The 15093-nt window shown below is 36.2% G+C and overlaps 1 protein-coding gene across 2 annotated transcripts; it reads right to left on the reverse strand.

Moving 5' to 3' along the window:
• Nucleotides 1–77: 77 nt before the first annotated feature.
• LOC111894324 (probable ubiquitin-like-specific protease 2B) lies at nt 78–5540 on the reverse strand. Of its 2 annotated transcripts, none has more exons than XM_042898353.2 (14): nt 5163–5540; nt 4103–4785; nt 3933–4002; nt 3500–3617; nt 3381–3431; nt 3130–3261; nt 2646–2846; nt 2392–2447; nt 2156–2249; nt 1623–1713; nt 1265–1384; nt 1016–1157; nt 666–769; nt 78–589 (listed from the first exon to the last, which is right to left on the reverse strand). In XM_042898353.2, the coding sequence occupies exons 1-14, from the start codon at nt 5296–5298 to the stop codon at nt 239–241; spliced, it is 2349 nt and encodes a 782-aa protein (XP_042754287.1). In that variant the 5' UTR covers nt 5299–5540; the 3' UTR covers nt 78–238. The 2 variants fall into 2 exon arrangements, with proteins under 2 accessions (XP_042754287.1, XP_023746171.1); XM_023890403.3 differs by having other exon boundaries at nt 4103–4794; nt 5163–5539.
• Nucleotides 5541–15093: the final 9553 nt, after the last annotated feature.

Below are 15093 nucleotides of genomic sequence, written 5' to 3' on the forward strand. Positions count from 1 at the left end.
GACTTTTGCTCATTGCTTCTTGATCAAGATCCTCCAAATCTAATAATGCATGCATCCTAATTGCCAAAAGTATAGTATGAAATGAAATGACTTTTAGCTTGGATTAATCAATCAACCATTAGTATTACTACTAAAAGATACCCTTCCTCCCTCTAAAACAAACATTTTACCTACCTACTTTGCATCAGCATCAGCATCACCCACTAGTATTCACAAATCAGAGATATAGCTTTTTCTTTCATACCCTTTTTGATTCTTGTGTAATTCTCAACTTTTTGGTTGGAATCCGGTCACAAGGGACCACCATCATATCTATACATGTATCATCATCATCATCATCAATCTGAGTGCAATCTGTTATTTCATCTCTTTTCTTCTTCAATCCGATTCCGACTTCTTCTACATCCACTCCATTGACTATTTCAACCGAGTCTGAGTCTGAGTCTGAGTCTTCGTCTTGACAACCGGAAGTTGATGTTTCCAGTGATGATTGGGAATCGGAATCATTGTCCACCGTCATTCCATTCCCTTGTTGGATTGCTGATTCCGTTTCAGAACAACCATGCCTGCCTCCTTCCACCTCTTCTTGCTTTAAATACCCAAACAAACCTTTATTAAAATCCTATAACATAACAGATTATAATAGATTGATGATTGTGAGTTACCTCAATTGGGGTCAGAGAGCCCTTCAAATTCAATTCATCAAAATTATTTGTTGATAATTGTTTACCCATAAACGATTCCAATTCAAACGATGTACTTGGATCATCTGTAAATTGTGAATATGTCAACAATGGCTAAATACAAGAAATACCAACCAACTTTCATTTATTTTTCTATTATATTTTAAAAGTTCTACTTCTACCCTATTATGGCATATGTGGATGTGTAGATTTTTCAGTATACAAGGTCTTAATAAGAAGAAATGAAAGCAGGATCCAATAACAAGCATATAACCCTAATAAAAGATAACAGTGACAGAAATAATGGTAAATTTACAAAAGTCAAAAGATACCTTTTGGGAAATTTGTTGTTGTCGAACAGGTGAGGTGGCATTGTTGTTCTTGATGAGGGTTCTCCAGTAAATCACAGATTAACTTCTGGATAACTACTCTTTTCAAAGATGCATCAGCAGGTGGAAACCAATCCATATTTAGCTGAAACCAATCATAATTATATTCAACTTTTTTGAAACTTGCTTTGAAGTCGGATGATATTGCTTTAATAGGATAAATTTTGAAAGTAGGATAAGATGACTACTTACAAAGTTGAAGCTATTTGTGATTTTAAAAGGATTAAAATGGAGGGGAGCTTCCTCTAAGAAGAGTTCTACATAGTGCAGCAGGAATAGACCACAGTCGAATGAATTTTGCTGCTGTGGTAACTGCATAAAACATAATAATCAAAATCACAACTTAACATCAAAAATAGACAATTTTTTTTCATAAAGGCATTGTACTTTCAATTTTTTCATATTGGTACATTATCATAGAGTAGATTTTACAAAGTACAATGCCTTGATAAGAAAAGAAAATGAATGCACAATGTTATGAACTTTCACAGAAACAAATAAAATATATAGCCCTATTTCTCATTGAAGAAATTGACTACAGATCATATACCTCTAAGGAAATGAATCTCAAATTATCAAATCTTGAGCATATGTCTTCAGATGCCTCCTGTTTCCTCTCTTTCCACTCTTCCTTCAGGTAACTGCATTGTCAAAGTTTATCAAGTGGAAAAAAAAAAAATGATTTAAATTTTTCACATGCAAAAAGCTATGGAAATACATATCGACCTCAATTTGTTGCTAACAATATAAATTACAAAAACTTGCAATATACTCGAGGGAATAAATGAAAATAATAACAAAGAAACTTTCATTTATTTGCTTATTTTTTTTTAGCATCATAATTTCATTTCTTTCTATTACAACATAGTACTTTCCAACTTTTTTCTTATTAGAACATCATGCCTTTGAAAAAAACTATATTAAACAAATAAAATACAGGTCTTGCTATTTTTTACATTTAACCCTATGTAAAAGTATGCCACTTTTATCCTCCTAAAGAACTTTAATGAATTTCAAATGTAATTATTTTATTAAACTTGATTATTCAAATAACTTATAACCCAGAAAAGAAAGATTAAATACCTTTGTAGAAGGCCTTTTAGACCAGTATGACTTCCTCTAATAGAATCCATATGCAAAACACATGGCACTCTCATTGACTTGTTTACATCTTCATCTGAACCAAATCATAACCATTAAAAATGACCATGACCTAAATCTTATATATATATATATATATATATATATATATATATATATATATATATATATATATATATATATATATATATATATATATATATATATATGACACTGACCTTTGTATGTGGCAACCTCTCCAAGATTACAAATTACAAGAAGACTCCAGTGATAGCTGTAAAAATAATTTAGTAAATGGTTAAGTACAAGAAAAAGCAATGTACTTTCATTGATTTGTTTATTATAGCATTGTACTTTTAAAAGAATTTACAAAGTATAATGTCTTAATAAGAAAAAAAATCGAAAGAAGAAAGCTGTAATTGATTAAAAGTTTGAGTAAAAGCAAAGGTTAAAACATAGTTTATCCACTTACTTATAATTTACAGGAATAAAAACATAATCTTTCTCAAAAAGGTTAACTTTTCTTGTCCATTTCTTTACACGTTGAAAAGCAGCTATTCCTTTAGAAGCATCAAATGGATCATTATCTGGATCAGCAAGCTTCCGGAAGAAAAAACTGTTGAAGAAATGGAACCTGTGTCTCTCCTCAGGCTTGATTTTGTTCTTCAAATACCTGAAAATTTTAATCATTATTAAGTGGAAAAAGTAAAAACACTCTAGAATCAATGGCTTCACTAAAACCACTAAAAGAGATCTTGTAATAAGTAATAACTCATCCCAAATGGATAGAAAGTGAGAATTGTTGTTCAGATATTATGATTCCTTATCCTTATCATATTCCCCTTCTCTATTTATTGTTGCCATGGGAGATTTAACTGCAGTATAAATTCAGGCTCTTTGTAAGTCCTATTTTCTACTTAAGAGCATTATGAGACAAAAGAAGAAGATGAACATACTTGATATAAAAATCAATGATGGTGTCATTAACAAATGTGTCTGGTTGAAGTAAATCAAAGTCTCTCTTGCTTATAGAAACAGCATCAGCATCTCCTTTTGGATACACAACTTCTTCAAAAGGTCGACTGAAGCTGCAAGAATCCAATAATAATTGAAAAGACAATACAAGAAGCAAAAATACATTATCTTAATTTACAAAAACAACCATTTTGAAGGGATTTTAACACATGAAACCAACATTTTTACTTACTTGGGAAGATATTTGGAATTGGGTTCTCTGGTATGTCCAAGAACAACATCCCTGCAATAATTTTTCATGTTGAATTTACTAGACTCAAGCATATTGCTCAATAAAGGTTAATAACTCACTCTGAATCGAGCATGTTTGTCCATAAATCTTTGTATATGACATTCAAACTTGCTATTGCTTCAAGTTTCTCATACCATTGACATTGAGAACCAATAACTGCAAATTTCAGCTTGGTGTCTGAAGCATAAAAGGGAAGAAAGAATGAGTTGCATCAATCTAATTCATTTGCCCAAATTAAGCAGGAAGAAAGCAGATAACTCATGATATTTACTTTAAATATTGGATTTATTAGAGCAACATCAATCAGATTAATCTTATTTCCCTTTTTGTTTGAAAAATGCTTAACAAATGCATGCCTCATTTAAACTAAAAGGATTCAAGACAATATATTTATGAATCAACAACAATAGCCCATGAATCTTTACACAATATATACTAGATTCTAGACTATGGTAATAACTAATAACAGCATTTAAAGTTTCTCAAAATAACCTGAATTGCAATCAACATTTTCAGTAAGTTCCTTGGTATGTACATAAATCACTACCATTGTCATTTCAACCTGCACATAATCCAGAAAAAGTTGCAGTAGTTCAAAGCCTCATACTGACATAGATAAGACAGGAAAACAATTAAATATAACACTAATAGAACTGATATACCTGCTCATGCCAATAAGATCTAATCTGGAGTATATCCTCAATTCCCCATTTGAATTTAAAGGTTTTGTCATCTCCATCTGTGGTTGAAGCTTTCATTTTGATCGAATTGCTATTAAAAGATATTACAGAATCTGTGTAATAACTGTCACGATACACCATGTAATCAGGGTAGAACACCACTGCTCCTATATCTTCACTGTTCATTTCCCACCTGGCTATGCAGTGATTTGAAGATGTTCCAACAACAACACCATCATCTTCAGAAACATCAGAAGAGGATGAAGATCCCTCACACAAGCTTCCATTTTCATCTGGATCCATTTCAATTGCCTCATCCTGCTTCTGTGAGGATTTCAAATGAGATTCAGACCTTGAAGATGGACCATCAGAACATATGAATTCAGGTAGATTGGGCAACGGATCTAAGATGACTGAATTTAATTTGTTGTTGCTTGGTGAAGCTGATGTGGTGGCTACATTGACCTCTGATTCAGATAAATCAATTTCGAGTTCTGGAGTTGATTGAGGGGGAGGTTGTTCAGCAACTGTAAAAGCATCATTTGAATCAGTCACCATTACAGCAGAAGGATCTTCTATAAGGGTGGTAGCCATGTGAGTAATGTTGATAGCATCAATCCCTAAAGATGGAACATATTTAAGCTCCTCTTCTGAAATATTTTCTCCTGCAGCAGCTTCAAGAAATAACAAGAAACATAAGAAATCTGACATAAACAGTCATAGTTTTTTGTAAGTAATATTTCCCTCCTCCACTTCCCCTGTTCTGTATATACCATAATGCAGTTATTAACTGGATAAAAATCATCAACATCAAGAATGTTAACCAACGATCTTTAGGCAGAAAATACCCCACAAAATAAAATCAACAAAATCAATGATTGGCTCCACATCTTACAACAGCATTTCACGGATTCTAGTATTCGCAATAAAGATTGAGATTTTAGATATAAATCAGCATGAGACGCATCGGAGATCCCAAAAGAAGATGCAGAAACAAAACACGAGGGAATGTAACAGATAATTTTCAGAAACAAAAACTTACCGGTTGCGAGAAATGTATACTTGTCAATTGCAGCATTTCTAATTTTATCTAGCTTGCTCGTAATCCTAAGAGCAACTCGAGGAGACTCATCTTTAAAATCGAACACATCGAGATTTTTGTTACAGACAGTCTTCATTTTCCGTGAGTTTGTATGCACGCATGCATCTACTAGGGTTTTCCAGGGAAACTTAGTGACGAATGAGCAATCAAAATTAGGGCTTTGATCAGAGAATCATGATGATTGAGAATTGAGGGATGGTTGGAATCTTATGATTTTGATGCGTTGCAGGGGGGTTTATCGAATTCAATTTCCCACAACAGAATTCGAATTCTAAGAGGACAAGAAAAAAGAAACGAGAAGCGCGTGGATATGTGTTGCTCGAGATGCGAACGCGCTACATATATTAAACGCAAAGGAAGGTGAAAGATCATTTTTCTATTTTAAGTTTTGTTGTCAATCTTATAAAACTTTTACCATAAGTTTTTTTTTTTTTTTTTCAATATACATTTTAGAAATTGAGTAATCTAATCGAGTAACTTAATAATAATAACTAATTTTTATATTTTTCTGGAAAAATAATCACTATCTTCAATATAGGACATTCTGGAGATACAGTATTCATTTTGGATCAGTTGGTGGTAGGTGGAGGTTCGATTCTGAAATCTGATACTACTTATTAGCGATAATGATAAAGCTAGTGATAATGATGGAGTTATCTCTTAGTATTTTATATTTCAATTTAGTGATTTAGCTTTTCACATGTATATCTATTTGTAATTGTATCTTATATATATATATGGAATATAGATCCTCTCCACGTTTTTGTGTTGAGAGTTATTAAATCTTATATGGTATTAGAGAGATCTTGATTCTCTGTTGCCGACTTCTTCTTTTTTCTTTTTTCTTCTCTCGTTTCCATGGCTGTTGGAGATGATCAATCCCCCCTCTCCCTAAACACTCTTCTCCATCTTGATACTATTAAACTCTCTTCCTCCAACTATCTTCTTTGGAGAAATCAGTCCTCCCTTTACTATCCTTCCAGAAATTAACCGATCACATTGATGGGACCTCGCTTGCTCCTCCACGCACTGTTACACCCACTGCAGCAAGTGATGCTCTACCACCTGTACCAACACCAAACCTGGATTTTGTTAAATGGCAAGAACGTGATTAGAAAGTTGTTCTCATCATTCAATCCTCTCTTACTGAAGAAGCAATGGTTGTGGTTCTTGGTTTGTCAACAGCCATGGATGTGTGGATTGCACTTGAAAAAGCTTATCATCATGATTCTATTGAGCGAATGCAAACTCTACGTGACTCTCTAAGATAATTGAAGAAAGGTACTTCCTCTATATCTGAATTTGGTCGAAAATCCAGGTCTATTTGTGAGCAATTATCAGCAATTGGATATCCGGTAGATGACTATGATAAAAGCCACTGGTTCTTGTGTGGTCTTGGACCTTCTTTTGAGCATTTTTCAATTTCACAAAGGGCTGTTAAACCTCGTCCTTCATTCCAGGATTTGCTCTCTCAAGCAGAGGGACATGAATCATTTATTCAGTCTATGTCGCCATCACCTACTCCACAAGTTGCATTTACTGCAACTCAAAACTGTGGAGGGTTTTCAAATGGCAGAGGTAATCGTGGTACCTCTAACAGTGGTCGACACTCTAGAGGTGGCTACAACGGTGGTAGGGGACGCGGCCATAGGTCTCCTCATTGCCAACTTTGCAGGAAAGATGGTCATTTTGCAAACCAATGCCCCGATCTTCATACATTTGCCACACGATCACCCACTACTGATGCAAACTTGGCATCCGCTTTTCGTGCCTCATATTCTGATACATCTTCAGATTGGTATGTTGACTCCGGTGCTACTGCTCACATGACTTCATCGACTTCCAATGTTCACGATGCTAAGTCCTACAATGGAGCTGATTTTGTTGGTTTCGGTAATGGTAACACTTTTCCTATCACTCATATTGGACATTTTGTTGGATATAGTGTCTAAGTCCATAACTTTATTTGGTATGTACTTGACCTGACCCAACATGGTCCATTTGGGTTGCATGGCATTGCAATACTTGGATAGACTAGATGAGAGAATAAGGCACTTATGATTATTAATATATTATAAGTTCTGATATATTAATAATAGTATTATTTAATTAGTATTGATCAAGTATTAATCTAGTATTAATTTGGTGATCAAAGTGAGACTAATTAAATATATAGGGTTGATTATGACAATCATCAATTCTTTTATGGTGGATTAATGATCCATGGTTTATGGGTTTGGTTATAACCATATGGAGTTCCATGGATAGTCCATGGGAGTTACAAACCAATGGGTCATGAGAAATGAAGAGTCATGACAATTAAGAGTATTCATGTGAAAACCCCTAATTGTGACAACACTATAAAAGGAACCCTTTTGCTAGCAAAATCGGTGCTAGAGTGTTTCTAGAGAGGGCATAACCGATTTTCAAGTGTAAGAAGTATTCTCTCAAGTTATTTCAAGTTTTGTGGTGTTGTGTGAAGCATTTGAGGCACAACATTTGGGGTGCTAGGCTCACAAAGTCTTGAAAGAATCCAAGCAACAACAAGGTATGTATTTCTTCTAGTTTTATGTTTTATGTAATCCCAATGCCATGCTAGTTAGGAAATAACCTTGAAAAAGAAATTTGCATGTATATAGAGAAAACATAGATTCAAGGTTATTAGGGTTGCATGTACACTTAGGAAGTGTTAGAATGCTCAAAGCCCATCAGTGGTATCAGAGCCTAGGATTGTTTTATGTATACTTGATGCAAAACTGCTTAAAAATCGAAAATCCTGCACTCTGGCGACTGGACTCGCCGAGTTCATGGGGAGGACTCGCCGAGTCCATGAACAAATTCATCCTACTCGACGAGTAGAATCATGCACTCGACGAGTAGGAGCGTGCTGGGCAGTTTTTTTGTGTTTTGTTGCTGGAAATGGATTAAAATCATTATCCCAATCTGTTTTGGACTTTTAAAATATGTTTTTCAATGATAATGATTATGTTAACCCATTTTACATGACTTTTTATCAATTTTCAAGTATTGTATATGTTTATATGATTTCTTGAAATTGTTTGATATGAATTTGTGTTCTTATGAGTTTTAGAAGATCATAGGAATTATGTGTAACCTCCATGTGTGTTTAATTCATGATCTTAATGACGATGATGGTGTCCATAACTTGTCCTCAAGTTATGGATAACGAAAAGTCACTTCTATAAACTGTGATTAAAGAACTAAAGAGGTTTCATAAAATGAAGAGTCTTCATTTTTATGAACCATTAAAACTCATAAGTTACAAATTGAAGAGACTTGGAATAGTTTCAAATCTTGCCCTCAACTTTTGGAATTTGAAAAGTCTTACACTTTAATACTTTAAATCCAAATTAAACCGTAGATTTTTAAAAGTTTAAAAATCAACACTTATACTATTATTATAATTTTATTATATAGATATGTATAAGAATATGTCATTCTTACCGTTAGTAGGCCTCATTCACGAAGCCGGTCTATAAGGGGGTATAAGGTTGTTGCCTATAAAATGGTGACTTAATGGGTGTCCACTCTCACCCACCGCTTCCTTGATCGGTGGAGGTTCGTTAGCCGAACGGGTAGGATACGACTTTAAATACTCATTAAAAGTATAATGAATTATAAAGTAACTATACATTATAAATTCCCAATCTTAGTTACTTTAGGAAAATGTGAAATTGGTGCTAGCCCATAAAATTACACTTTGTACCTTACCAAGTCATTAGTGGAGCGTGTGTGGTTAACCGACACACTAACATGGACTAGTAAGAGTGGCAAAGGGTAACTTGACTTTATTATAGATCGATGGAGTGTGTGTGGTTAACCGGCACATCGATTAGGTAATATTGTTGAGGGTACCAAGTCAATTTGTATGGTTATTCACACCTTGTTTGTGATCCTCGGCATCCCGGTCACAAACTTGAGAGGGAATAATCGAGATTCAAACATGTCATTGAAAAGTTCAATGTATCTCAAAAGATCTAGGAGTTTCAAAACCAATAAAACCTAATAATAAAACATTTCTTTCTTATGGTGGAAATTGGTAAATCGTCATTTACCTACCTTCAAGTATTTTATAGTGTGGATTACAGCATCCCTCTTCCAACTATAAATAGTTTGTTGGATCCTAGCCTTAATATTTCATTTGGGTGACTTATTAAGGACTCTTAATCTAATGAAATTTGTCCTTCTTTCAGATGTCTTCCAATAACGATGCTGGCTCAAACCCTACATGCTATTTTTCCCTAATGAACTTGTGTGGTAAGGTCATCTTTGATGGATCCAATTTCAATGAGTGGATCAGAAACATCAGAATGATTACCCGCTATGAGGACAAAGAATATGTCCTCGACAGGGAGCTTAAGGTTGTTAATGAAGCCACTGCTACTCCTGAAGAGTTTGCAGAGTTCATTGCACATGAGAAGGATGCTACCAAGGTGTCCTGCATCATGATGGCCACAATGACTCCAGAACTCCAAAAGTCTTATGAAGATTTCTACCCCTATGAGATGCACCAGGATCTGATGGAAAGGTACCATCAGAGCGCGCGTCAAGAGAGGTATGAAATCATTTCCTCCATGATAACCGCAAGGATGAAGGATGGTGAACCCATCACCGGTCACTTGCAGAAGATGCAAAGGTTCGTTGACCGGTTGTTGAAGCTAAATGTTGACTTCCCTGAGGAAATGGCGATTGACATCATTCTCCATTCCTTACCTCCAAGTTATGATCAGTTTCGTATGACTTATCACATGAACAAGGAGGAAGTCACACTTAGCAAACTTCAAGGACTCTTAAGGACAACTGAAAATGGCCTTAAGGGTAAAGCGGTTGCTACTTCTACTCCTTCAACAACCCCTGTTCTTGCAATTGGGCAAGGGAAAGGTAAGAAGAGGAAAAGCCCTTCGAAGGGTACCAAGAGTAAGACTCTTGATGGTTCCTCTTCAAGTGGGACAAAGAAAGGTCCCATTACTCTTTTTCTTCAAACCCATAGGATGCAAAATGCTTCTATTGCCAGTATAAGGGACACTTCAAGCGAAGCTGCCCCAAATATCTGCAAGATGTAAAGGATAGGAAGCTTAAACCCACCCATGCAGGTATTTACACAATATTGTCTAACAACTCATCTAATGATAATTCTTGGGTGCTTGATACAGGTTGTGGTATTCACATTTGTACTGATTTGCAGGCACTAAGAAGAAGTGAGCAAGTGGAGCATGGGAAGATAAACTTAGTCATGGGCAACAGGAAATCATCACCTGTCACCAAGATAGGTGTTTATTCTTTATTGCTTAATAATAGGTTAATGTTAGATTTAAATAAATGTTGTTACTCACCCGAAATAGCGATAAATATTATTTCTTTTAATGGCTTGTACAAACAAGGTTTTTCATTTTCATTTGATAACAAAAACGGTGCTATTAATGTTTATTACAATGATGTATTTTACTCTAAAGCATTACCTTGTGATGGTGTATATGAAGTTGTGAATGTTGTAGACAATCTAGGAAATAATGTGTTGTATATTGATTCGTTAGATAACTTGGATAAAGCATCCTTGTGGCATTGTCGTCTTGGACATGTTAACAAGAAGCGCATAGGCCAACTCCAAAAGGCTGGAGTCTTGGAATCATTTGACCTCAATTCAGATGGTAGTTGTGAGTCTTGTTTACTTGGAAAAATGACAAAGTCACCCTTTACAGGTACTTGTGATGGGGTGAAGGTTTGTTGGACCTTGTACACACGGATGTGTGTGGGCACTTCAGAGTGGCTACAAGGGATGCCAATTGCTATTATGTTACTTTTACTGATGATTACAGTAGATATGGATATATTTACTTAATCAAGCATAAGTCAGAAACCTTTGAAAAGTTCAAAGAGTTTAAGTAGGAAGTTGAGAATCAATTGGGTAGGAACATCAAGATGCTCCGATCCGATCGGGGAGGAGAGTATCTTAGCATTGAGTTCCTTGACTATCTTAAGGAATGTAGGATTGTCTCACAATTGACACCTCCCAGGACACCACAGTTGAATGGTGTGGCTGAGAGGCGCAATCGAACCTTGTTGGATATGGTTCGTTCCATGATGAGTCGAGCTTCGTTACCAATCTCTTTCTGGGGGTATGCTTTAGAGACTGCCGCCCATATCCTTAATCTAGTCCCTACTAAAAAGGTTGCCAAAACACCTCACGAGATGTGGACTGGGTAAGTGCCCACTTTGGACCACATCAAGATTTGGGGTCGTGAAGCTTTTGTGAGGCGTGAGACTCATGACAAGCTTGAACCCCGAAGCAAGAGGTGTATTTTCATTGGCTACCCATAGAGATCCTTTGGTTACCTCTTCTACAAACCCAATGATAATGTAGTCTTTGTAGCAAGAAGATGAGTCTTTAGTGAGAAAGAATTCATAAGCCAAGGGGACAGTGGGAGGCAAATTGACCTTGAAGAGCTTCAAGAGTCAAGTGGTGAAGGAACCTCAAATGCTGTCAGCCGACATGAGGAGGAAACTCCTGTTGAGCCGATAGATGAGTCTGTACCTCCACGACGTTCCACTAGGGTGAGGAACACACTTGAATTTTATTATGGTTATCACATCGCCACTGAAGGTGATACATTTATCAGTGATAGTACATTGATAGATTTGGATGAACCTAATAATTATAAGGAAGCCATGGCAGGCCCTGAGTCTGCGAAATGGAAGGAGGCTATGGACAGCGAGATTCAGACCATGTATGACAATCAAGTTTGGAACTTGGTTGATAATGTACTAGGTCGTAAGACATGGATCTTCAAGAAGAAGACTGACATGGATGGGAAAGTACACACTTATAAAGTGCGACTAGTTACGAAGGGCTTTACTCAAACTCTGGGAGTTGACTATGATGAGACCTTCTCACCAGTAGCTAAGATTAAGTCTATTAGAGTGTTGTTAGCCATAACTGCATTTTGTGATTATGAAATATGGCAAATGGATGTCAAAATCGCTTTCCTTAATGGGAAGTTGGCTGAGGATGTTTACATGGCTCAGCCAGAGGGTTTTGTTGATCCAAAATACCCTAATAGAGTGTGTAAGCTTGAGAAATCCATTTATGGATTGAAACAAGCATCTCGCAGATGGAATCTTTGCTTTGATGAGAAAGTCAAAGAGTTTGGCTTTTCTAGGAGTGAGGATGAGTCTTGTGTGTATGTCAGGGCTAGTGGGAGCATAGTTAGCTTCTTGGTGTTGTATGTGGATGGCATACTTCTCATAGAAACGACGTCCCAACTTTGTAGGAGGATAAGTCCTGGCTTGGGAAGTGTTTCACTATGAAGGACCTTGGGGAAGCTGCCTATATCCTAGGGAGAAGGATATTGAGAGATAGGAGTGAGAGACTAATTGAACTTAGTCAGAGTACTTATGTGGATAAGGTACTGAAGAGGTTCAGTATGCAAGATTCCAAGAAATGAGAATTACCAATCCAGAGTAATGCAAAGCTAAGTAAGACTCAGAGTCCGAGTACAGAGGCTGAGATGGCTGAGATGAGTCAAATACCATATGCTTCCGTTGTGAGCTCGATCATGTATGCTATGAATTGTACTCGCCCTGATGTGGCCTTTGCTTTGAGCATGGTCATTAGATATCAAGGGAACCCTGGCAAGGCACATTGGACAGCGGTAAAGAACATTCTCAAGTATCTGCGAAGGACTAAGGACTGGGTCCTTACCCTCGGGGGCAGTGATGACTTGAGAGTGGAAGGATATAGTGATGCTAGCTTTTAGACTGATAGGGATAATTTCCGCTCTCAGTCAGGCTGGGTCTTTATCCTAAATGGAGGAGTAATTACTTGGAAAAGTTCCAAGCAGGAGACAGTAGCTGATTCAACTTGTGAATCAGAGTACATAACAGCAAGCAAGGCAGCAAAAGAGGCGATATGGCTAAAGAACTTCATCGGAGACCTTGGAGTTGTACCAGCTATAAAGGAGCCAATGAAAATTTTCTGTGACAATGAAAGTGCGGTTGCTTTGGCTAAAGAACCAAGAAATCACGGGAGATCTAGGCACATTGACAGTAAATACCATTTCATCAGACATAGAATAGAAGAAGGACTCCTCGTGGAAAAGAGGGTATCATCAGATGAGAACCCGGCAGATCCCCTCACGAAGGGACTAAGCAGGGTTAAGCATTTACAGTATGCGAGGCGCATTGGGCTGAAGGATGATATTAGTTTCAATAATTAGATTCCTGAAACTTGTAAAATGTAATTGACATTTGATGATAAATAAAAGTTGTTATTTATTTACGAGTAAGGTGTTACTATATTGTGTTGATTGTTTACTATGTTTCAATTTTGCATGTTTTTACTTCTAGAATAATTATGTTATTATTCAAACCATACATAGTCAGTCAAACTTTGGAAGTAAGTATTGATTTAAGACTGTCATGAATTTGGCTTGTATGATTTGTCTAAAGTGCTTTGGACAATGCAATGGTTGCTACAACATTCATGAGTACTCATAAGGGCTGAGTATTGGATCCAACCCAGGCTCACTTGCATCACTTCATGGAATTTATCTCGAGTGATCGTGAGACGGTAATATCATATGAATCTTCAAACCTAGAGATATGAGTTGTTGACTATGAGTTTGTTATTCATTGATTGTACGAAAACGCATTGGTAAGTCAATGTTATAAAACGTGCCTTTGTGAATAGTTCAACAAGTAGTTAGTACAAACATATCAGTTGAAGTTTATCCATTCCTTCTAGAAATAGAAGTGATATCTGGGCCCCTCGATGATTTGGTTTTGACCTATGTACCGGGCCCGGTCAGAACATAATTGATGTGTTCAATTTTAGTTCTATGTTGAAACATATCAGAGATCGAGAAACAAATGCTGGACAATAAGTAAGACCATGTTCCATGTGTTTGTCCGGCTGATATCATGAGAACAAGGGATTATATGATCACTTATCTTAAATGGCGTATCATCATCATCTCAGTTCCGAGAGACTTTGAAAGAGCTACGATTGCTGGTCGGATTTTGAAGTCATATTTGCAAATATAGTTATTAGACTTGTCCAAGTGGGAGACTGTTGGATATAGTGTCTAAGTCCATAACTTTATTTGGTATGTACTTGACCCGACCCGACATGGTCCATTTGGGTTGCATGGCATTGCAATACTTGGATAGACTAGATGAGAGAATAAGACACTTATGATTATTAATATATTATAAGTTCTAATATATTAATAATAGTATTATTTAATTAGTATTGATCAAGTATTAATCTAGTATTAATTTGGTGATCAAAATGAGACTAATTAAATATATAGGGTTGATTATGACAATCATCAATTCTTTTATGGTGGATTAATGATCCATGGTTTATGGGTTTGGTTATAACCATATGGAGCTCCATGGATAGTCCATGGGAGTTACAAACCCATGGGTCATGAGAAATGAAGAGTCATGACAATTAAGAGTATTCATATGAAAAACCCTAATTGTGACAACACAATAAAAGGAACCCTTTTGCTAGCAAAATCGGTGCTAGAGTGTTTCTAGAGAGGGCATAACCGATTTTCAAGTGTAAGAAGTATTCTCTCAAGTTATTCCAAGTTTTGTGGTGTTGGGTGAAGCATTTGAGACACAACATTTGGGGTGCTAGGCTCACAAAGTCTTGAAGGAATCCAAGCAACAACAAGGTATGTATTTCTTCTAGTTTTCTGTTTTATGTAATCCCCATGCCATGCTAGTTAGGAAATAACCTTGAAAAAGAAATTTGCATGTATATAGAGAAAACATAGATTCAAGGTTATTAGGGTTGCATGTACACTTAGGAAGTGTTAGAATGCTCAAAACCCATCACATTCAA

The sequence above is a fragment of the Lactuca sativa genome, chromosome 9 (genome assembly GCF_002870075.4).
Source record: "Lactuca sativa cultivar Salinas chromosome 9, Lsat_Salinas_v11, whole genome shotgun sequence".
In the NCBI taxonomy this organism is placed as follows: domain Eukaryota; kingdom Viridiplantae; phylum Streptophyta; class Magnoliopsida; order Asterales; family Asteraceae; genus Lactuca; species Lactuca sativa.

Bases quoted from the DNA above. Each gene is read 5' to 3' on its own strand.
- LOC111894324 (XM_023890403.3), bottom strand. From the start codon at position 5,298: ATGAAGACTGTCTGTAACAAAAATCTCGATGTGTTCGATTTTAAAGAT. The intron at 2,250-2,391 runs GTCAGTGTCATA...GATTTGGTTCAG, and splicing joins AGAGGTTGCCACATACAAAG to ATGAAGATGTAAACAAGTCA. The intron at 1,158-1,264 runs GTAAGTAGTCAT...GATTGGTTTCAG, and splicing joins TCACAAATAGCTTCAACTTT to CTAAATATGGATTGGTTTCC.